This window comes from Ovis aries, chromosome 10, assembly GCF_016772045.2.
Source record: "Ovis aries strain OAR_USU_Benz2616 breed Rambouillet chromosome 10, ARS-UI_Ramb_v3.0, whole genome shotgun sequence".
NCBI lineage: Eukaryota > Metazoa > Chordata > Mammalia > Artiodactyla > Bovidae > Ovis > Ovis aries.
Window position 1 is genome coordinate 75056003 of NC_056063.1, and position 23799 is coordinate 75079801.

Genomic DNA, 23799 nt, shown 5'->3' on the forward strand with positions numbered 1-23799 from the left:
ATTTATGACGAGGAAATCCAGCCCAGCAACAGGAGACAAACTTTTAGACCTCTTCCCTGATGGTGTTAGAGTTAAGGTTTATTACATGGGGGTGGGATGTCAGTGACTCCGGGCAAACGTAGAGAATGTTCTCAAGCCCTAAGTCCGGATCCACTAGTGAATGGGCTGCAGACTGGTGAGCTGTCATAATGCCTCGCATCTCTTCTTCATGACCTGTCTCCATCTGCAAAGAATGTTCCAAACTGACAGAGAATGTTCCAAAGACACCAGAAGATCCTTGGCTTCTGTGTGCTCAAGATGTACACAGTGTCACGCTCTCTTTCCTCCACCGGTTATGGAAAAAGAGAGCTTCCAATACCCCCTAAGTAAGAAAAGCGGCTATTTTATTTCTTGTGGAAAGACTCCTTTTCCTTCTGTCGCTGGAACTCTCTGAGGCTGAGTGGATCATGGCTAGGGCCCTGGGCGTGTCACAGGCAAGACCAGCACCTGTGGTCCGAGCTGTCACTTGCCTCAGTTCCAGCGTTGGTGATGCTGTAGGGGCCCAAGAAGGTGAGCTCAGCTGGCCAGGATGCCCTGCTGGGATAAACGACCACCTGTCCCAGAGGAGTCAACCAGGGAGGTGATAAAGGAGTGGAAGGGGAACAGACAGAGGGATTAATGTGTCTACGCATCCTTGGGAACAACCGGTAGAATTCAGAGCCAGACTGACTGCAGGATGACAAAGCGCTGATCCAAGTCCTCTGGGAGATCCAGCCCCCCAGTCCGCCTCTTGAAATCTATACCGTGGAAACTCAGACCAAGGCAGAGACATGGGTACAATGGTCCCCAGGCACCCAACCTCAGCTTCCACAATTAGCAACCAACATTTGTCAAGCTTGTTTCAAATCCCTACCCTCTTTTTTCCCCTTCAAGTATTTTTAAGCAAATTTCATATACCACGTTATTTCACCCCCAAATATTTCAATATCCTGCCCCCTCTTAAGGCTGTCCGACAATAAATACCCAATACTCGCTACCAGAAAATCAGCAATGTTGTTTTTAATACAGATGTGGTACAGAATGTTTAATTACAGCAGGGCAGAGATTCTAGTTAAATAAAATTAAAAACCTTTATTTTTCCCAAATATAAAATTACTCAATTAATGTCTGAAAAGAAAATATAACATGGTGAAGGCTTTACATTACACCACTATTCACCACAAGATTTATGATTTATCAATGACATACTCCACCACTTTGGCAAAAGGATGAAATTTTTAAAATGGTTTATAAACCTACCATAGCAAAGACTGTATACACCTCCAAACTGCACTGCTTTTATGTACAAGAATAAAACAGTAGAGTCAAGTGTGTTGCATATACTAAGAACAGCACAAATCTGTCACAATTAAACTTTATGCAGAAGCTGATGTATTAAAAATGTAGAAATGTCACACGTGTATGTACACAATGCCAAGACTGTATTAACAAACTCTATGTACATGACCGTGTACTGTACTCCTTTAAACGTTTAGCATAGTTGTGTTTATTAATACAGGCCTTTGGTTCTAAACTGCTTGACTAGTTTTAAGCTCCCATAGTTTCTTACGCTTTCCTATTTCTTCAATGCAAGTAAATGAGTATAAAAGCACTAGCTTTCCTGGTTCACTGGTACAAAAATTACAATGGTCAGTTTCCTTAGGTCATCAAAAACTAGTCACAAAAATAGTTCTTGTTTTCAATCTGAATGTGCCACAGGGAAAAAAAAAAATATTTTCAAGATTTTCCAGCTTAGCCTAGAGGCGAAGGGTTACCCTCCAGCCTCGACTTCAGTGCTATGTACATTCCAAAACACGTGTTTTCTCCAGGCCGTTTATTTTTAATACTACTTCTGTAAGGAAGAATAACACTTAACTCCAGCCGAAGAGTGTCCACTACACATCTCTGTTAAGACACAATGAAAATGTTGAATATTGCCAGCGAGGTTTAAAAAAAAAATAACGAGTGCTCTCTTGAGGAGGACTCCTCCAGGAGATACGAAATTACCCGGTTCTTTATTCCCGTAACTCTTCCATCCCCTCGGCTCCTCCTTGTGCTCGGTCTCCCCATGTCGGGCACCTGCCCAGGGATTAGCTTTGGAGTCATCGTCCTGAGTTTGCAAATGACAGAGCAAGTCCCCACCCACGGACCACGCGGGGAGATCACACCACGGAGGACGAGCTGGTCATGCCGTGCACCAGCGTGCTGGTGGGCGTCCCGCTGATGGCGTTGAAGATGTGCAGGGAGTTTGGCAGAACGCTCGTCTTCTCCTCCAGGGGGCAGATCTCGAGGCACAGAGACACAGTGTTACCCACACACAACGCGCCCAGTGACACTTCTCACAACTTATCACCTGGCGGCCACTGCGTGACTGTGACACCCCCAGGGAGCTCAGCTTCCATGCAGGGCCGAGGGAGCGGGGCAGCTCACCTCCCACTGTATATCAGGGTTTATCGGATCAGGATTTTAAAGAGCAAGTCAGGACAGCATGTTTTGTTTCCTCTACAGGTTAGTGCGTAGAGAGCCTTCTAAGCTCACCAGGTCATAAAAGCACCTTTAAGTCTATCCTGCACGTACCCGGTGGGGACACGACCTGGTCCCGGCCCTTGGAAAAGTCTTTTTTAAAAAAAATGAATCTGGAGCATCAGTGTTTTCCACCAGCTCCTTTTCTCAAGATCTTACAGATTTCCATGCTAGGAGAGCGAGAGTGGCCGCCTTGTTGACTCTCAACAAGTGTCTTTCACACTCAATAACACAGGGAAGAATTCTAAGCACAAGACTTGACCTAGTGCCAGGTGGACACTGAGAGGAACACACACACTCAGAGGCTCCCCTGGAAAGTCCAAGACTCCAGGGCAAGACCATTTTTGCTTTAGGGTTCAAAGTTTAATCTTCACAGTTGTTGGGATAATGGAAAATTCAAGGTGCAGTTAAGAGACAGCATGGCATTATGTCCACACAGTCTGGGAGTTTAATATTCTCAGCTCTGATTTTTTCCCCCCCCTACTTTCATCTTGTCTAGTGGCAAGTGCTGACAGCCACTGATCAAGCTCTCCAAACTACCTGGAGGCCCCACACAAAAGACCCTGAGCTTTCTCTAGACACTTGTTCCCACAAAACCCTCTCTTTCCGCTCAATTATTCATGTATTTATTTCTTTAGTAATTTCTATTTTTTTTGTACTTTTCTAAATGCCCAGAAGAGGGCTGCCTTCTTTTTGCACATGTACTGTCATTATGTCGGTGTCTACAGTTATCCAAACTTAGTCGTAACTTTCTGTGAGCCAGTTATTAAGATCCAGAGAAATAAAAGTAGAAAATGACATTACCATCCCATCTGAATGCGTGAGCATGGAGAAGAAAAAAAAGCAAGTTAAAGCTTAGACATTTAAGTTAATTTTCTGCAACAGAAGCCTCCTAACTAAATCATCACAGGCAACTGACACAAATGGCACTGGCTTCCATTTAAGAATGAAAGGCAGTGATGGAGGCAACAGACAGAAGCAGTCATGTGGGCCGCTTACGGGGCCAACATTGATCAGAAAGACTGACACAGAAGCCTCCATCAACTCTGTGGTTGATGGAGAACAGACCCCTCAGAAAGCAACAGGAAGCAGCCTTTGACATTCATTTAGTTCCCTGGGTAGCTGTCCCCATTGATGACTACTGAGCCCACATATGTAATCCCACTGAAAGGAATTCATAGAGGAAGATGGTGGTAGCAGTGCAATCAGGGAAGCTGCCCAGAATGACAAGGAATAAAGAAGCAGCCTTGAGGACTGACTCACTGGGGCACCCAGATCAACTGTAAGGAGTCACACTCTGCACAACCCTATGATTTTAAATGGTGAAAGACATTTACTGCAATGGAGAATTCCTTAAACCAAAGGATTGGGTGAATAAAGAGTTCCAGGAATAGTACTGGTATTTCTTTTTTTATGTGTTGTTTCTGAGCTATTGACAGTTTGAGCGATAGAAAGGAGGTTAGACAATGACGGGTAGGCTTCTTGCTGGCTGTTCCCCAAGCCCCCAGGGTTAGACAGTAGCAGCAGTGCAGCATGCTACCCTATCCTTCAGAGAGCAACATTCTGGAAGGATGTCGGGGCACTCAGACCATTGTAGGGGGCACCTGAGACCCCCAAGTGTGCGGAGGGGTCTAAACATGAGAAGTACTCGAGTGTGGCACCTACCTGCTCGTGCATGATTTCAGAAAGCTCTTTCGTCATTTCCCTGTAGTTGGCCTTCATTTCTTCCTGATACTCTATCTGGTCCTCTTTGATGAGCCGTTCGTTCACCACTAAGGCTTGACCGCAAGCTTCCACAAATTGCCTGAAACGGTGCGGGAGAGGGAAATCAAGGCATGAACAGAACAAAGCGTGAGCCCAACTGGCAGGATCTCTTTCCTTAGCAAGCACAGAAACAATTGCTACTTCAAGAGAAAGACATTTCCAGTGTGCGTTACCTGAAAACTTCTTTAAGCAACTTCACTTTATTGTCAGGGTATCTTTTTGTGTTTGTGTCATCTAAGAAAGCGCGGGCATATGCTAGTGGACCAGCGTTGACCTGGATAAAGAACAAAAATTTAAAATTAGGTTATGAAGAAAATGCCCATAATCGTTAGTTGCAGCTGGCATTTGCTAAAAATGCTGCTTGAGTGAGTGAGTTATGACCTCTGCCCTCCATGAACTTAGGATCCAAAAGAAGAAACCATGAATCAAGCTCATATTGCTATAAGCTATTTGATGTTTGTCATCTCAGCCATCCTCAGGGCACTTGTGATGATGGTTCATCTTATGTAGGAAGAACTAACGCTTGGAAAATGTAAGGACCTGTTTAGGGTCGAACAGCCAATAAGTAAGACACCTGAGATCAAAGCCAGTCTTCCAACTGGTATTTGTGCTATATGACACTGAACTAAGAGGTCAATCTGGTGAGTTCAATGAAAACTGAAAAACAAAGTACGTGTGCCAGTTTTAAAGAACCAACTCTTCCTCTGGTGGAATTGTGGAGCTGATCTGCTACCCTTAAATGAACTAACCATCTCAAGGGCTGGGAGGCCAAAGATTCGGGGGAATTTGACAACAAGATGAGGGACTCAGAGCCCTGCATGTCTCCTCTAATTCACCAAGCGGAGCTCTCTGAGGCTAAGTCAGGAAATGTGGGAGTGTAGCGAGAAAGAGGGTTAGACACACTGGATGGGGAGGGGAAAGTTCCAGCCACTTGGGACTTGGGAAAGGGCCTGACTACGTGATCATTGCATGATTTTTCTGGGGTGGGGGTGTCCTGAAGGACTTGGAGGTAAGTGAGCAGGGAGGGCGTGGCTGTGGCTGTGGGTGAAGGGCATGGGCAGCAGTCCTGGCCCATGGCATGTAGGACTTGCAGTAATGGCAGGGGAACTGAACTGATAAGAGTTCACACCAGGGGTGGGGAGACGGGGGGCACAGAGGTTAGAAGGGGGCCCACTGATATAGGGACAACTAGCTAACCCTCAGGGATGACTGGGTATGATCCCTGGATATATGTGGGGAGCTTTGTCAATAACCTAAAAGTGACCTGAACGAAGGAATATCCAGAGTGACGTGTATGTTCAGTTTTAAGAAGGTGGAGAAGGAAGCTCGTGACACTTCATAAGGTCAGCATGCTAAGACCCTGGAGTGGAGAGCAGAGTCACGAAGCCACCCGATGGCTCTGTCCTGTGCAACAGCCACCTGGGAGAGGCTCTTGGTGGAAGAATTAAAGAAACACAAATAAAAGGATCAGGCTTCTCTCCCAGGATTCCAGCTTTGTTGTTACCCTGGAGGGAGTAACTTTCACCTCCTCGGTTGATCACAGAATGCTTTGGTCTTAAAGGTGACCAGGAATTTATCCAATGCTAAGTTCACTATCAAAAGGCAGGGCACATGCCCTTTGGAAAGTGCATCCTGCCCAGCCCCACCCTTCCTTGCCACGCCTTCCCCCCTGCCCCCCAGTGGCCTTTTCAGAAGCTGGCTGCTTCCAGGCCCAGGCCACGTTACTGAGCGGTTTTTGTTTTAAGCTGCAGAAAATTGTGGCCTCTGGCCCGTTATGCAATCACTCACATGGCTGGAGTATTTATCATCTTCACCTGATACCTTATTTTGGTACATTAGTCTTTTGGGCCATAAGAGAAGAGGTTGAAAACATCTGTAAATATTTCTGAGGTGAATGACTTTTAGAAAAATGTGAGGTAACAGCTTAGCATTGATCTGATAAAAAGTTGACATAAACTGATTTCAGAAACTGAAACTAGTCTATTAAATCTACATGTAACCTTCATAAACACATTTTTCTTGAAAGAGAAAAGAAGCGGATATAGGAATATACATATAATGCAGGTGGCTAGAATTATTTATACAAACTTAAACACGTCAATAAAGCAAGAAGCATGCTGGTCACTGGAGGGAGTAACTTAATATCTACTAATTTCTTAGGAAACTATGTAAGTACAACATCTGAAAAACATCCCTATGATTGAAGTGTACCATACCAAGATAAAGGTGCATGTAAGTGTTTAGCTGGATGAATTTTCACAAACTGAACACACATGTGTAACCAGCACCTGGGGGTGGGGTGGGGGGGGGTGGGGGAAAAACTGGAAGATTGGGATTGACCTATACACACTACTATGTATACAATAGATAATTAATAAGGACCTACTCCATAGCACAGGAATCTCAACTCAGTACTCTATATGGCCTAATGGGAAAAGAATCTAAAAAAGAGTGGATATATGTATATGTATAACTGATTCACTTTGCTGTTCAGCAGAAACCAACACAACGTTATAAATCAACTACACTCCAATAAAAAGGACAAAAAAAGTCAGCACCTAGATCCAGTACAACTTCACCTGAACAGCTAAAGGAAAAAAAAAAGTCTTGACCCCTATTTGTTACCACAGAAAAATCAATTCAGATAAACAAAGAAAAAAAGAACATCTCTGAAACAGATTTCTATAGAGGATACAAAATCTGCTACTAATAAAGGAACTATTGCTCAGTTGGGCTATGTTGAAATGAAGAATTTCACTAATCAAAAGATACCATTAAAAGAGTGAAACTTCAGGTACCTTTCCAGTTACAATTTTCATAGAAACCAGAAAACAATAGTTTCATATGAAAACCTATAGCTCTCCATACTTCATCTTATTTAAGTCTTGATGCTTCCACTAGGCAGTCAGAATTAACCAAATTTCTGAGAAGCCAGGCTGTACCCATCTCCAGCCCTTGCAGACAGCTTGGTGACAATGATGCTCTTGTAGCCAAAGGGCTCCCGCCCATCTGGGATTGGGAGAAACCGCACAAATACAGAAGAGAGGGGGTGGGGATCTCCTCTGGACCTGGTGTGAACGACCTGAAATTCCCTGGGTCCACAGGTGCTGCCCTGCAGATTGCCTGGCCTGGTGCACGGATTGCCTGGCCTGGCACCCGGCTTACCTGGACGCTCACGCTGCCCTGGAGCTTGAGCTGCAGTTTGATCATGTCCACTTCAGCCGAGGAGCACAGCTGCCGGAGCTCGGCCACCTTCTTGCTCATCTCGTCGATGGCCACCTCGATGGGGTTCAGGTCTGTGTGGTGCTGGTACATGACCGGGATCCGCTTCTTCACGTACGGGAAGCAGTGTATCGCTGTGGAGGAACACAGCGCAGAGTTAGGCCACGGCTCGCACTGCTAAATTCGTCCCGACGGACAGCTCATCACCACGCCCAAGTGACAGGTAAGGAACCTGAAGCGTGTCTAGGACACATGCTGGCACTTCATAGAACCAGAAACCAGTCTTCCTTTATTGTGCTGTGCATTTAACCACAGGCACCACATAAAGTCAAGAGGGTCGGGTTCTTGTTTAGTTTAATAGGAGAGGTTTATCTTTGAAGAAGTCATTTGATCACTCCTTGCTCAATTTTCTTGCCCATAAATGTGCTAAACCTTTCTTGGAAGTTGTGAGAGCTGAATGAGCTAGCAGGCATGAGACAGCTTTGCAAATATAAAAAAGACTAAATAAACAGTCCTGAGATATCATATAACAGAGTTAAGTCCAGAAAAGAGTTCCATAGGAATATCCTTGAGCCATGGAACAACTTGGAATCACATGCTTAAGTTTGCACAAGTCAGAGAAATCAATGAAAATAACATGTGAGAATGTATTTCCAAGCAAAGTATTTTATGAACCGGAAATTCACAAACTTTGAGTTGCAATAATAAAGATGTTTTAAAACTTGAGTGATTCAACAACATTAAAAAGTATTTCGTTTTTCTCACATATTTTTTTTAACCAAACAGACGCCACTCAATATTGTTTTCATTTTTTTAAGACACCTGAACATATCAACACCAAAGAGTTGGTTTAAAAAAGAATAGAAAAAAATAGCACTGAAACATATATATTACCCTATGTGAAACAGATTGCTAGTCCAGGTCTGATGCATGAGCCAGGGCGCTCAGGGCTGGTGCACTGGGATGACCCTGAGGGATGGGGTTGGGGGGGAGGTGGGAGAGGGGCTCAGGATGGGGGACACATGTATAACCATGGCTGATTCATGTCAATGTATGGCAGAAACCACCACAATATTGTAATTAGCCTCCAATTAAAATAAAAAAAAAAGAACAGAAAAATAGTTGTTTCTAATTCAATACTGTTTCACATTTCTCCCCTATTGCTTATATATTGTACATGTAAATATAATATTCTTATTTCATATATGTATTTATGAATAGGCAGGTAGCTATATGCTTAAAGCTTCTATTACTTTTTAACAAGTGGAAATAAGATAGGAGTGTTATGTTTAGATTCTTTACTATTTAGTAAGTGGTTGGGGAGGGTTTACTCAAAAAGGACTGGTCACAAAACGAGAAAGGTCGGCTCCCAGGGTTCCCTCAGGACCACCCAAAAGTCCAAACAGAGCGGGAAAAGACATTCAACCTGATCCAACCCTGTTTGTCACACCCTTTACAGGCCTGTCCTAGTTGCTGAATGCAATCTAAGGCCGAGGGTCCATGTCTACCATTTCTTCTGTGTTCTCTGCGGACACACAGTTTTTAAGTGGCGACACTGGGATTGGCAAGTCCTCTTTGGACTGAAGGCTCCTTTGACAAGAGCTAGATGCTGCTGTTTATCAGCCAGGGAGATGGGAACAGCCCTCCAGCCATAGGTGTGCCCAGACGCGACAGACTGACGTGCTTTACAGTGAGAATACTGTGTTCTCATTTGTCAGGACACACGTCTCATGAGGCTCACGCCATGTCAAAACACACTAGTAATGTTATCACAGTGCTTCTGGGTGCCATGGGGTGGCAGCACCATTATTTCAGAGAGAAAAAAAAACCAACTCCAAGGGTATTTGTGAGATGTCCATGTTACACTGATTCCACTCAGCAAAAAGTCTGAGTCACTGCTTCTTATGATGGTCACAGGGGGCTAAAAGAGGCACAGGAGAGGTGAAATGATACAGAAAACTCAGGGTCTGTGCATGGGCCCACCAAAGCACATCATCCAGGACTACCCCCTGGCCCAGCCTTCCTTACTGGCCTCATGTCTCCTCTCACTGGGGTCACTTAGCTCCAGCCACATCGGCCTACTGGTCACCCTGAGTGTGGTGGGCACAGGGACCCCCACCACTGGCCTCTGCCCCCATAGCTCTGTCTTCCACTAGACATTTGCACAGACCATTCCCTCACCTCCTTCAAGTCTGGACTCTCTATGAAGCCCGCAGGGCTTCCATTTAACCCACCATTTAACCTGCAACCTTCCCCTTCCCCAACACCTCATTTCCAATCCCCCTTTGCTTTTTTCCAGAACACGTATTACCTTCCAACACAGACACATTTAACTCATTATATTTATTGTTTATCGTCTGTCTCCTCCTGCTAGAATTCAACTGCACAGAGAGTTCTGTTTTGTTGATACACCAAGTTGGACATTGCCCGCCCATGCTCCATAAATTTTGCTGAACGTTAGAATATATTACTCCCCAAATGGCTACATGAAAGAGCAAATGGGCCTGGAAAGTGGAAAATTAGGTGGTGGACTGAGTGAGCCATCACATCATGAATCAACAGCCCGCATCAGTGGTCTGTATCCCTTCAGTCAGGACGACGAGGAAGAGACAGCTGAGGGGTGTGGTTGTACGGTCTGGTGAGACTGATCAGAGGGTGAGCGGTGGGGGAATTATTTCCAACCTGAGAAGGAGTCTGGACGTGATTTGGGAGACTGGGGAATAATGACCAGGAAGAAACTCCATGGGATGAGCTCCACGAAAGAAGGAACAGACAGGGTCAGGTAGGGAGGCAGGCTCAGAACTGACACCGAGGGGGATGGGAGGGTGATCATTAGGTCTTTCAAATGACCCACCATTGTAGCTGACTGAGTGAACTACCCAGGAAAATGAACCTGTCTGGGTTCGGAGGGCAGGGGCTTCTACGCAACTTGAAAGCCAAAGGACAGCTCTGAAGCAATGCAGAGGAAGAAGATCCTAAGGGATTAATAACAAAAGGGAAAGCTCAGAATATCCTGGCCTGTGTGTCTTTAAGTGAAGGTTGGTATAGTTTATAGGTTCTCAGTAGCATTTTTATAAGCCCTTCTCTAAATCATTGTACTATCAGTAGTTAAGCCTTGTGAAATTCTGAGATCTTTTGGGCAGAAACTGCACCCCTTCTTGCTCTTTTGTTGCATTATAATCTCCTTTTGCTCATCATCAATCTCAAAAGGCAAGGAGCTCAATGGTGGATGAGATTGTAGCAAAATGAAGTGCATTCCTTCCCCACCTGGGCATAATTTACCAAATCCTTTCACACAGGATGGACAGTGTAACTTTCTTTTTACAGATGAAAAACTAAGGTGCAGAGAGATTAAGTGACCTGCCCAAGGTCACATAGTGAGGATGTGATGGGGTCTGCAGGACCCAGGCCCAGGCTCTGCACGGCCCACACCTCCTCAGGATGATTATTTCCTGAGTCGATTATTTCCTTTCTCTGTAGCAGTGTTACTCTTTGTCCCCTCTGCTCAGGCGGGTACAGAGCTTTGCTCTGGTCTGTTATCTAATCTAAAATACTTCTGCAACAAAACGGGAAACTGGCTAGTGAAAACACCCCATGGTAACTGTTTATGAATAAGCATGCTCCCTGAGTGGGATAATCATGATACAAATCCTGACCCTGACTCATCAGTGAGCTCGGTTTATTTAAATCAGCGGTTTTCCAACTTGAGCAGTGTCAGAAACACCTGGAAGGCTAGGTTAACCACACCAGCTGGGCCCCGCCCCCCAGCATGCCACAAGTTCCCAGGTGTTGCTGACACCGCAGACTGGGAACAACCTTTGATAAGCACTGATCTGAGGTTATCACTGCTGGAGAGATAAACATGGTAAGCTGGTAATTCTTGTAAAATGACTCCACCTAAAAAATGCAGTTATTTTGCTTAATAAGGATTTGCTACTGTGTCCATCAGAAAAACAATTCATTGCTCAGATGGTAAAGAATCTGCCTGCAATGCAGAAGATCTGGGTTCAATCCCTGGGCCAGGGAGATTCCCTTAGAGAAGGGAATAGCTATCCACTCCAGTAATCTTGCCTGGAGAATTCCATGGACAGAGGAGCCTGGTGGGCTATAGTACATGGGGTCACAAGAGCTGGATATGACTGAGTGACTGACACTTTCACTTTCAATCTATGGGGAGGGGCTGATGTTTTCAAGGACAATATTGTTTGTGTTTTAAAGGTCGTCTTATTTTTCTAAAAACAGGAGCAGAATCTCCTTTTTAAAGAATGTAGGGTAGGGGAGGAAGGAGAGGGTGGGATGTATTGAGAGTAACATGGAAACTTATCTTACTATTTGTAAAATAGTTAGTCAATGGGAATTTGCTGTATGACTCAGGGAACTCAAACTGGGGCTCTGTAACAACCTAGAAGGTGAGATAGGAAGGGAGGCGGGAGGGAGGTTCAAGAGGGAGCGATATGTATACCTATGGCTGATTCATGTTGATGTTTGGCAGAAACCAACACAATTCTGTAAAGCAATTATCCTTCAATTAAAAAATAAAATACCTTCGAGAATAAGAAAAAGAATGTAGGGTTTCGGGGGTTCTTCGCTGAATTTAAATTTTTATCTCAGTTCCCTCATAGGAAGAATAAAAAATCCTATGCAATATGCTGTCCTGAGCTATTTCATCATGAACCACACTCTTTCTTTTCCTAACCGCTAAATCACACACCACGCAATTCACCCATTTAAAGTGTATTGTCCACTGGCGAGGCAGAAGCCTCACCGGAAACTGCACCATCCTCACAGAACTCTTTTCATTGATGATTATAGTGCTCCCTCGGAGAAGGCAATGGCACCCCACTCCAGTACTCTTGCCTGGAAAATCCCATGGAGGGAGGAGACTGGAAGGCTGCAGTCCATGGGGTCGCTGAGGGTCGGACACGACTGAGCGACTTCACTTTCACTTTTCACTTTCATGCATTGGAAAAGGAAATGGCAACCCACTCCAGTGTTCTTGCCTGGAGAATCCCAGGGATGGGGGAGCCTGGTGGACTGCCGTCTATGGGGTCGCACAGAGTCGGACACGACTGAAGTGACTTAGCAGTAGCAGTGCAGCAGTGCTCCCTGCTCGTGACCAGGCGGAACACTTGACAACAGCAACCGCTGGACAAGCACTGGGCGCCTTCCTGGTTCGACTTAACTACGGCCAGTCTGAAAAATGTGCCTCAATAGCAGATACTGACAACACGTGGCATTCTCAACAGCCTCCTCACTTTTTTTTTTTTTAAGTCAAGAAAGCCTTTTATTGCCTGTTAAAGGTTAAAGGTTGCCTGTCATTTGCTGACCCTAACCTGAGAGCGATGGTGGCCCTTAGGTTACTCCCAAGACGCCTCTACATGTGTCACACAGCATAGTTCTAGTGGGTGGGTAATCAGTGGCTACTAAGTGGTGCCAAAGGAGCCACTGAAACTCTTGCCACCGCTGAGTGGGCAGCTGTGAATGCGGTGGGCTTCCTGGTACTAGCAGCTGAGATTGTGCTATCGTCTTATTCTAGAAGCAAGAGCTGAGGCTGGCCAGCCACTCAGGGAGGAGGTGAGCCTTGTATCCCACTTGTTCCCGCCCCCTGGAGTCTCTGAGCAGGGTCATGCTGGGACCTGTGCGACACAGATGCTTCAGGGGTCTGCTCCCATGACGTAGGTAGCCTTGGCACTGTGCGCAGGGGTGCTTGACCCGGGGGTGGGGCACATATCTGGAGAGTCTGCCAACCGCTCAGAACAGTGTGCCAGAGCATTCTGGGAAGAAAATGGGCCCACTGGTTTCACCAGATTCTAAAAAGGGTAAGTGACCTGCCACTGGACCTGACTTCTGGTCTGATGGAAGAAGATACCCAACAGGTAAACAGAAAAATGTCTGCGTTTTCAAAAGCAAGCATGAGATACGTGTTAAACTGAAGCAGGTATGTAAGGTAAGTTAACTAAGTTCCCGAGGCCCTTCTGGTTCTAGAAGCTTCTGCATCCCTTCTGGAGGCTCTTTCCGTTGCCCTCCATGCTGAGGGCTGGGTGTGGCTCTTACCGGAAGCAGGGTGTGGCTCTTACCGGAAGGGGCGGGCGGGGGGAAAAGCCGTACCTGTCAGGATGGTGCGCCGTTTGCACTGCTCCTCTACGCCCCCCTGCCGCTTTCCGCTCTGGGTGAAGGGCATCTCGAACATGAAGCGGCGAATGTTGTGGGATCTTTCAAACTCCGTTTTCCTTTCTTGCAGTTCTTTCTCATCAAAGAACGGGATCACGTGAGTCACCTGGATGTATGCATACTTGGAATCCAGATCCTTGGGGTTGACCTTTAAATGAATAAAGGGAATGGAATACAGCTTCTGGTGTCTGAAGGACTCCTCCAATGCACGCGGAAGCTGTGTTTTCCCACTTTGTATGAGTAAAAGTTTTGGAGACTCAGAAAGTTTGAAAAGAAACAGTACAACAAATGCCATATACCCACCACTTAGAACAATTGCTAATACTTTGCTATTTGTTTATATGTCTCTTTACACACATATGTATGGGTAATTTTTTTTTTTAGTGGAAGCATTTCAAAGTAAGTGGTTCACATCATGACACTTGAGCCAGCATCTCCTAAATATGACAACAGCCTCCTCCATAACCACAATACATCATCATTTTGTTAATGTTACAAAATTAACACTAATATCCTAATAGTACCCAATATACCAAGTTTAGATGAAAAATTCTCAAATGTCCCAGAATGGTATTTTTGGCTATTTGTGTTTGAACCAGAATCTAATCAAAGATTGCATTTTACATTTAGTCATGGCTCCTTAGCCTTGTTTAATCCAGACTGTTCTTCATGACACTGACTTTTTTAAAGACATCATGCTAGTTTTCATGTGGAATGACTCCCCATCTGGATTCCTCTGATTCTTTCCTAAGCTGTATTTTTACATATTTGGCTTAGAGAGAAAAATGTTTATTTTAGTAATAGTGTTTAAAGCCAAGCCCTCAAGTCATAATTAACCTGCAGATAGATTAGACTTAAACACATGGATATGAATTAATTTAATACAAGTAATAGATGAATGCATGAACATCTTGAGAGAAGGTTGTTAGGTCAAAGACACAGCCTGATCCAGACAAAGTTTTTGGCTTCAGAGAAAAAGGCAAGTTGGACTTGAGTGATTTGGTCTAGAAAAGAAGTAGGTCTTAATAAGGTTATGTTGAGGTTTCTGGCTAAAAATGGACCAATAATGTACGTTTCTCCCTCTTCCTTTGTACAGCTCTGTCACAAAGTATAGAATTAACTGGCAAGGACAAAAAGAGAGGACGGAAGAACAGCAGTGTGTGAGTTTAATGAATATCTGGAGGGCAGGTGCACGGGGGTTAAAGTTCTAATCCACATTCCGATGGAAGGGGCAACAAGGAGGAAGCCAGAGCACCCCTCAGAAGCCTGCTGTGATGGACTGGACATCTGTGTTCCCCCAAAATTCTCATGTAGAAATCTTAACCTCTAATGTGGTGGTTTTGGAAGGTAGGAGATGATTAGGTTAGGAGGGTGGGGCCTTCATGAATGGAATTAGTACCCTTATACAAGGCCCCCACAGAGCTCCCTCAGCCCTTCTTCCACATGAAGACACAGCAATAAGTCTATGCTCCAGTAAGAAGAATCTCACTCAGAAGACTGAGTCTGATGGTGCCTTGACCTTGGACTTCCCATCTCTCTCCTGAATGGTGAGGAATAAATTTCTGTTGTTTGTACGCTACCTGGTCTGTGCTATCTGTTTCAGCAACCTGAAGAGATGGGTGTCTGGAGAAGACCAGCACTAGGATTAGGGTGACCAGGGAGGTATGGGTTGGTGAGTGGCCCAGAGTCTATGGTGGGTGGTGGCAGAACCCCAGGCTCCCTTCCCAAGTCCCCACCCCCAAGAAAAGAACAGATTGTTCCTTGGAGAAACCAGTCTGGAAAGAGTCTAAGTGGGTTCACCAGTCTCAGCAGAAAGCGGGGGCAAGGTACAGAGTAGGATGCAGGTGGAAGGGCAGGTGGAAGGCTGCAGGCTGAACGTGGGACCTTCACCCTTGCTCATCTGCCTCCAGCATCCAGAATTACCTCCTCCCTTGTCCCCTCCCTACCACCTGGGCAGGAGACTGCAAGATTCTTCTCTGGAGAAAGGGAAGGGCCCCAAGGACATAAATTCCAGACACTGGAGACGCCTACGCAGGGCTCAGGACAAAAACATGAACTGAGGCTCCTCCAAAAGGATGGACTGAGAAAGAGGTCGAGCTTATTGCTGTTGGAACCTGAACAGGAGGAACGTTTGTAAATGCAAAGAACAGGAGCTCCACTAGACCTGAGTTTCAGGAGGCAAGAGGATCCCATCTCTTGGGAGATGTCCTAAAGTCGGTGCAACACGTAAATACACAAGGAAAGTGTGGAGGTTCAGAAATGGTCCTCGTGTGAGGGCAACTCAGCAGAGGACAGTCTCTCTAAGGAGAACATAAATCTCATTCCTACAGATGTGCTGGCTAGTTAGTTCCTTCCTTGGTCTGTCTGCTCATCCCTCCGTCCGTCCATCAGTCAATCAACCAGACATTGTGCTGAGTGCAAGGAAAAAGAGCAGTGACCGACAGAACCTAGGACCCTACTCCTACGGAGTTTCTAAATAGCTGGACTAAAAATGGTATGTCCTTTCAGATATTAATTATTTTTTAAAAGAATATCTGTTTAAAGTTATGAAATAAAGGACTGCTTCATGAAGGATATCAGGGAAGCATAGAAACGTATTACGGGAAAAAAAAATACACTTGTCACTCAAAGTCAACCATTCTTAACTTTTTCCTGCATCTTCTTTTTTTGACACACATTTATGAATATATATGATCAATCATACATGAAAAAACAATATTACATTGCTATGATACATTTACAAGCATGGTCCATACCTTGCCAGAATCTTGTATCATCTTGACGTTTTCAGCACCAAATTTATCTGAGTAAAGTTTGAGAAGTCTCTGAGAAATTTCTGACAGAGGTGTGAGTTTGGGTTCCTTGTAAATATACTCCTTTCCATCTTCATCTTCAAAGAACCCCTGTGACATAACGCACAATTAGAGCTGCCCCCAGACACAAGCCCAAGGCTGACCACAGAGAATGAGTCTTTTGTTACAAGGGTTAACAACAACAAAAAAGGGAGTGATTCTAAAAACAAAATCGGGCTTTCCAAATAGGAAGGAAAATGATAATAACGTGAGGTCTGGGTGTGAAGATAAAGGAAAAACACAAAACTGCAAACTCATCCAAGAATGTGATCATTAAGTGTTGAGTGAATGAGAAATTGGGGATTCAAGACTGTGTTCTCTCGGTGAAGTCGAATGATGGCACTCAAGCCTGTTTCACATTCCCAAGGAACAGAACTCACTAAGACATGTCTCAGCAGCCAATGGGCTGGCCTCAGACACGCACATCCCCCCTTCTCCTGACCTCTCCCATCTACACGGGATTTTACAGTATCAACGGAAGCATTCTGGCCTGGAGAGTATATTTGGCAAAAGTTATGTAAAGTTGGTGTAAATTCCATTTTGCCTCACTGATGAGAAAAAATAGGAAAGGATTGTCGCATAATATCAGAAAATATTTTTATAATCGCCAGTCATCACTTGTTTTAGCACCAGTCGGGTCTGAATACGACAAGGCTTAGAAAATTGCTTGGGAAGTGAAAAAGGTTGAAAACTAAAAAGCCCAAATTGGAGTTAATATTTGAAATAAATTTTTAAAAAACATTTCTCATCTAAAATAAAAGAGAGAAAATGGTGCAAAAAACACGGTATATAAAAGGAAAAAACGCAGGCTAACATGAGACAAAAAACACCCACATCAAACTTAGGAGTTTAGATGCAGTGATTCACTGTATTACTTGCTTTTTAAGCATTTACTGTAATTACCTCCACATCTGTTTCACTGTCTGTAAACTGGTATTGCTATAAAGTTATAAAAGACAATAAATAACAGGATAAATTGAAGGTTATATAAAGCTCATTGAAAACCACACACCCTAAATACATGTATTATAATTTATACTATTTAATCATGTTAGAGACTTGGAGGTTAAACTTTCAGTTAAATATAAATGAACCTCTTTATAAAAGGTTTCTGAAATATTACAATGGTAAATCTACTTGCAAAAATATTATAAAAGATAAGAGACGCACAGGGACAAAGGAAACCAGAAAGTCTTAATTTTGGTTTAAAACATGCAGTATAGATGTGTAAGGGAACAGGTGATTTATTTCTGTGAATGGAATAAAATGTTAATCTGGTTTTTTCTGGAGTGTGTAATGACTGGACAGATATACATACAGACTTGAAACTTGCAAACCACACTGAGGTACCAAAGATGCTGCTAAGAATGTCTTATGGGAGGAGAACTTACCGCTGCCTTAAGAAAGTAATAAAGAAAAGACAGGAAGAAAGAAAAAAAAAAAAGCAGAAAGTTTACTACTGAGGAAGATAAGAACCATAGTAAACATGACAAATTCATTAAATTAGAATTTCTAGAAAATGGGAAATTTACAAAATACCACTTTATAGGGTCTAAACAAGAACAAAAAAGGACTGGGGATGCACTATAGGAGAGGGAGGAGGCTCACCTGCCCGAAGAAGGCCACTCGGAAGTACGTGCCCAGGAGCCGGCGGCCGGAGTGCATGACCTCAGTCACCTTGCTGTAGGCTCTGTGCAGCGTGTCGTATAGGTGGGCCAGCCTCTGCAAGGAAGAACACAGCTTGTTTTTTCCCATTTGCAGCTAGCAGTACTGATGTGAAACTAACAATGAAATGAGATCATGCAGGTGAAAACTCCTTGGACTTGAGTTAAAGAAAAAAAAAATCAAGAATGTGTTTTGACTGGACAACTGGCAGTGATCGTTTCCAAGTGTTAAGTTTCCAACCCGAAGGGCCATCTGGCACACTGAGAACCCATCGGGTTCCCAGTACAGTGAGTCAGTTCAGTCCTCTGATGCTGCCTGTAGTTTTTGCTTTTCCTACTCCATCCCTTAGCACGTGCTAAAGAGAAACTGGACGGCATCCCCAGCCCAGAAAGGCCAAAAGGGTCACTCTTTTCCCCCATCAGTGGGGCGAGGTAGAGTTCTAAGAGAAGAGGCACCTGGGGATTTTAAAAGTCAGGGTCCTGACAACTTTATGCAAGTAGAGTGCCAGAATCCCCAACCCCTGTCCTTCGAGATTGGAGGTCTGGGTAGAGGTGTGACATCTCGTGGCTCCGAGGGTGGTGGCCTCCAGGGTCACGTGCAAGGGAAGAGACCTTGTGCTCAAGCGGCCTGCTTGCGTTCTCTGCGTGTAAGAATGTCTGGGGATGTGTGTCACTCCCCCGTCCTCTGAAAAAGTTAACCAACAGACTACTCGGATACCTCGAAGTCCCTCCGCTTCTCGTAGATGGGGATGATGAGCTTATAGATGTCGGCGATCAGCTCGTAGCGCTCGGCCTTCCAGAGCCCGTCTGCGCACTGTTCCAGGAGCTCTGTGAGCACGTCCTGATCAAAGAGAGGGAGAGAGTGTTACAGGGAAACCGACCCTTAGCTCCTTGCAGAACGCATAAATGGTGAAGATGATTTCAAAATATGTAATATATCTTAAAAAATTATTTTATTCAACTTTTTTGGCTGCACGTGAGCATGTGGGATCTTACTTCCCAGACCAGGGATTGAACCCTTGCCCCCTGCAGTGGAAGCGCAGAGTCTTAACGACTGGACCACCAGGGAAGCCCCTCAAAATATGTAATATTTTTAGATACTAACTTCTACATTCTTTTTTGCAATGAGCTATTTTCCAGTCATGTTTACAGACAGAAATTAAGGTCTCATTGTGTGACTGTGGTAGTAGTTAACTGCATGGGGAAAAATATGGTAATTGATAGCTTCACACAGGCTCTCAATTTTTGTTCTTAGTTCTCATTTTCTAAATATGATTTAGATTTTTTTTTCTTTTCTGAGGAACAAGGACAATGCTGAGACATGGAGAGTCACTCAGCGTGACTTCAAACCAATGTAAACATCTTAGAGGAATTTAGTGATGGAGTGTGGGAGGCACTGTGCCTGCCTCGCCAACATCCTTTTCCTTTCAAAATTCTTACCTACTGAAGTTTGGGCAGTCACCCTGCCTCCATTAAAGTTCTTGAACTTAGGACTTCATTGATTTCTTTCATCAGTGTTTGGTAGTTTTTAGCATACAAATCGGAGAAGGCAATGGCACCCCACTCCAGTACTCTTGCCTGGAAAATCCCATGGATGGAGGAGCCTGGTAGGCTGCAGTCCATGGGGTCGCTAGGAGTCAGACATGACTGAGTGACTTCACTTTCACTTTTGACTTTCATGCATTGGAGAAGGAAATGGCAACCCACTCCAGTGTTCTTGCCTGGAGAATCTCAGGGACGGGGGAGCCTGTTGGGCTGCTGTCTGTGGGGTCGCACAGGGTCGGACATGACTGAAGCGACTTAGCAGCAGCAGCAGCATACAAATCTAAAGATTTATACCTAATTTTTCCAGGTTTTTACTGTTATTATAAACGGTACTGTTTTTCAGTTTTGATTTTTTTTTTGTAGTAAAAGCCTTTGTTGAGTAAGATTTAAAGTCATCCGGCATATGTTTGTAGGAACTATACAAAGTGATTGTTAATAGCATGGTGCAACTATGGTATAAGTATCTAAGTGTGAAGAAGGTTGGTTGAGTTTTGTATATTGATCTTCTATCCTATGATCTTGTTAAACTCAGTTTTAGTAACTTGTAAATTCTTTTGGATTACTTGTGTCACGAAAGACAATTACATCTTCTGTCAACACAGGCAATTTTATTTCTTTTCTTACTGCACTGACTAGAATCTGCAGCACAGTGTTGAACAGGAGTGGTAAAAGTAGATATTCTTGTCTTGTTCACAGTTTTAGGTAGAAAGTATTCAGTCTTTCACCATAAAGTATGATGTTAGCTGTAGGTTTTTCGTAGATAATCTTTTTCTTGAAGAAGCTCCTTTCTATTCCTAGGTTTCCCCAACCCCCTGCAAACTCATGAGTAGATACTAAATTTTTTCAAATGCTTTTTTTGCATCTATTGAGATGGTCATATGATTTTTCTTATTTGTTCTGTTAATATGGTGAATTATATTGATTGGCTTTCCAGGGCTGAACCAACGGTGCATTGTCAGGGTAAACCCTACTTAGTCACAATGTCTTCTTATTTATATATTGCTAGATTAAATTTGTTAATATATTTTTAAGTCTTTTATAGTTGCCTTTAAACATGTTTGTATCTCCTATTATTCTGTACATGAATGGCAGAACCTGTGTGTTTCATTACCAACCTAATGTTTCATTATAGTCCTAATGTCTATGATTCATAGGTCCAAAGAAAATAAACATTTAAAAAGCAGTTTCGAATCAATTCACCAGAAAATACTACCTGACTTAAATAAACCATCTTTAAAACAAGACATTTAACTCCTATGTCATATTTACAATATATAAATCATAAAACTCATCTGTGTGACTGAACTCTGTACCAAAGCTTATAAAGAGGTATACCAGTTGTCTCATACTTTTATTGTAGGTCTCATTAAGTGCAAACACTAAAGTCAGATATATGCAGTAATTATTCTAACAACTACAGACAAAGAAAAACATCAGTAAAGGTCCTAAGATGCTATCTGTTCATCCTGTATCTGTATTATGAAGATGCAAAGCCTCTCTCAGTTTTCTCTTAGTTTTGTCTCAGATCTTTTCCAGTGGAGAATCTATCCAGGTTAAACACAGCAAACTTTTATGATTCTTCTCATTCTTCTCTGATTATAAAAAGCTACATAAAAGAAAAGCATAAAAATATAATCTATATAATATCAGTGTCCATATACTTACTTTACCATATTTATAAAACTGGGAAATGTAATAAAGGTCTAATGTAATTTGGGAGTTGTAAGGATCAAATAAAATTTTACTATCAAAACACTCTGAAAACCAAATGTTGTAAGCAAATAACAGACCAGTTAAACAAACTTATTTCAGTCATCACTTCTACTTTGTATTTGTTTTTGAAATGAATCTTATTTCTACTGAGCAATGTAATATCCCACAGTGCCACATACATATTTGGTAGGCGAGAATTTCTTGGATGAATGAATCAGTCTGCATTTTTACAGTATTACTAACAGCTGTCTTTCACTGTAAGGAAATGAGTTGAGTTCCTGTATCAAAGCCTTGCAATTTTTACGTATCTTACATCACAGACATCACCACTGGGGATTTACTGAGCATCTTCATTCTCCTTGATGCTGTGGGACTATGGCAGAGACGAATGAATTTTGGGAAGACCCAATTTCCCATCAGGAAATTTTGTACAACCAAGGTATTCTTCTGATAACGAAATAGACAAAGGCATGGGAACTTACCCATCTTAAAGCTATTCTCAGGTTTAACTTACAGACTATTCATTTGGCCCCTTCTTTTCTCACTACTGGGCTTTGTTCAAACTATATACAGTCCACACTGTAGATGTAAATACAGAGTGATGACACCCAACTTACTGTGGATGGGATCAGGAGACCTAAAGATTCTTAATTCCATACTGCAGCAGTTACACAGCACAGTGAGACTCTAGCATAGCTTTAATGTGATCTCGTAGAAAACTGAAAATTCTTCTCAAAGAGTTATACATGTTATAACCAGGCACAGCCACTACCACAGCATTAACTTGATTCTTCATTCATTCACCTACACGTTTTACCAAGAGTCTATTATGTGCAAGGCATTGTGCTTGACACTGGGTTTATGAGACAAGTCTATATAAATAAAATTTTGTTTCTGTAATTTATAAAAATGGCCCTATAGATTTTTACCAAATGTGGAAGGCAGGTTGGGATAGTTTAGCAGGTGATGTGGTATACATGAAACTGGCTTTGAGGAGGAGGCCCCCAAACACACACATGGGTTAGCCTTCAGAGCAGCTAGAACTGATGGACTAGAGACTCATGACCACCAAAGGGAAGAGGTGTGACATACATGTTCAGATATTGAGGACAGAGAAAAAAAAACCCACAGTGATTTCAGAGACGTGCCAAACTGCAAGTCAGAAGGGTGGCACTCTGAACTGAGAGCAGTAGGCACTTGCTGACTTTACAGTAGTCTGTGTGTCTCTGGGGAGAGTCCTGGGGTGGCCAGCAATCAAATGGAGAGCACTTCCTGCTCTCATGGAGCTCAGAGTCTCTACGCAGACCAATAAAGAGATTGTAAAAGATGGTGGTGGGTGTGCTGATAAGGCTAAGCCCAGGGAACCAGGGATGCAGAGAGAGCAGCAACCATCCAGTGACAGGGGAAGGGAGGGGCATGGAAGGTTGCAGAAAGGGACAACTGACTGAGCATTAACAATGACAGCAGTTAGCGGGGTAAAGGGGAAAGGTGGGAATAGAAAGGAAGCGAGGAGACACATTTCAGGGAGAGGGACCAGCATAGGTCGAGACGTGGGAGTGACGGCAGCGTGATGTGTGAGACATTCTTAAGTAGTTTGAGGGACTGGAGAATAAAATCTGAATCAGACAGGGCCAAGAGATGAGGCTGAAGAGGCGGAAAGATTAAAAACACTGATTAAATAGCCACACTCAGGGTTTTAGTGTCTAATGCTTTTCGACTCCATGAACCATAACCGCTCAGGCTCCTGTCCATGGGATTCTCCAGACAAGAATACTGGAGTGGGTAGCCTTTCCCTTCTCCAGGAGATCTTCCCAACCCAGGGATCGAAGCAGGTCTCCCACAGTGCAGGTGGATTCTTTACCACCTGAACTACCAGGGAAGCACCTTTCCATGTTAAAAATAAATTAATAATTGAATAGAGATAATTTTTATGAGATATGAAAATACACACAAACATATATTAACTGCCACAATTAGGAAGTATTCTATAAGGAAGATGTTCCTTGATTTTAAATGATGTTATGTCTATCCTCCTAAGGTATCTGTGTATAGCAGCCTTTCAGGTATATTTTAAATGGTTTGAGATTTAGTCACTTAATAAATATATATCAAATAGAGCATAAATATATATCAAATAGAGCCTATAAGTGATCTCCTGGGCCAAGTGCTCCTAATTGTGAGACTAAAATGTGAATACTTCTTTTACTCATTTGTCAAACTAGAAACACATGGGAAGTTTAAAAACAATGACATCTGAATTCAAGCAGCGTATCAGTATGATGAGCAATTCATTTCATTATGGACAAATCTGCCATTCAATCAGAGGA

At 43.4% G+C, this 23799-nt stretch overlaps 1 protein-coding gene across 23 annotated transcripts in view; it reads right to left on the reverse strand.

Annotated features, from left to right (window-relative positions):
• Positions 1-1013: 1013 nt before the first annotated feature.
• The window catches only part of DOCK9 (dedicator of cytokinesis 9), a 288486-nt gene continuing 265700 nt past the window's right edge, over positions 1014-23799 (reverse strand). For 13 of the 23 annotated variants that reach the window (XM_027973748.3, XM_060394649.1, XM_027973742.3 and 10 more), the window contains exons 46-53: positions 18933-19055; positions 18159-18272; positions 16455-16601; positions 13636-13846; positions 7471-7661; positions 4479-4579; positions 4207-4345; positions 1014-2303 (exon numbers count right to left, since the gene is read on the reverse strand). In XM_027973748.3, the coding sequence (XP_027829549.2) occupies positions 2181-2303; positions 4207-4345; positions 4479-4579; positions 7471-7661; positions 13636-13846; positions 16455-16601; positions 18159-18272; positions 18933-19055 (1149 nt within the window). In that variant the 3' untranslated portion in view covers positions 1014-2180. Of the gene's footprint in view, positions 3354-4206; positions 4346-4478; positions 4580-7470; positions 7662-13635; positions 13847-16454; positions 16602-17453; positions 17490-18158; positions 18273-18932; positions 19056-23799 lie in introns of all 23 variants that reach the window. The other 10 variants (XM_060394644.1, XM_060394642.1, XM_042255023.1 and 7 more) reach the window with 2 other exon arrangements.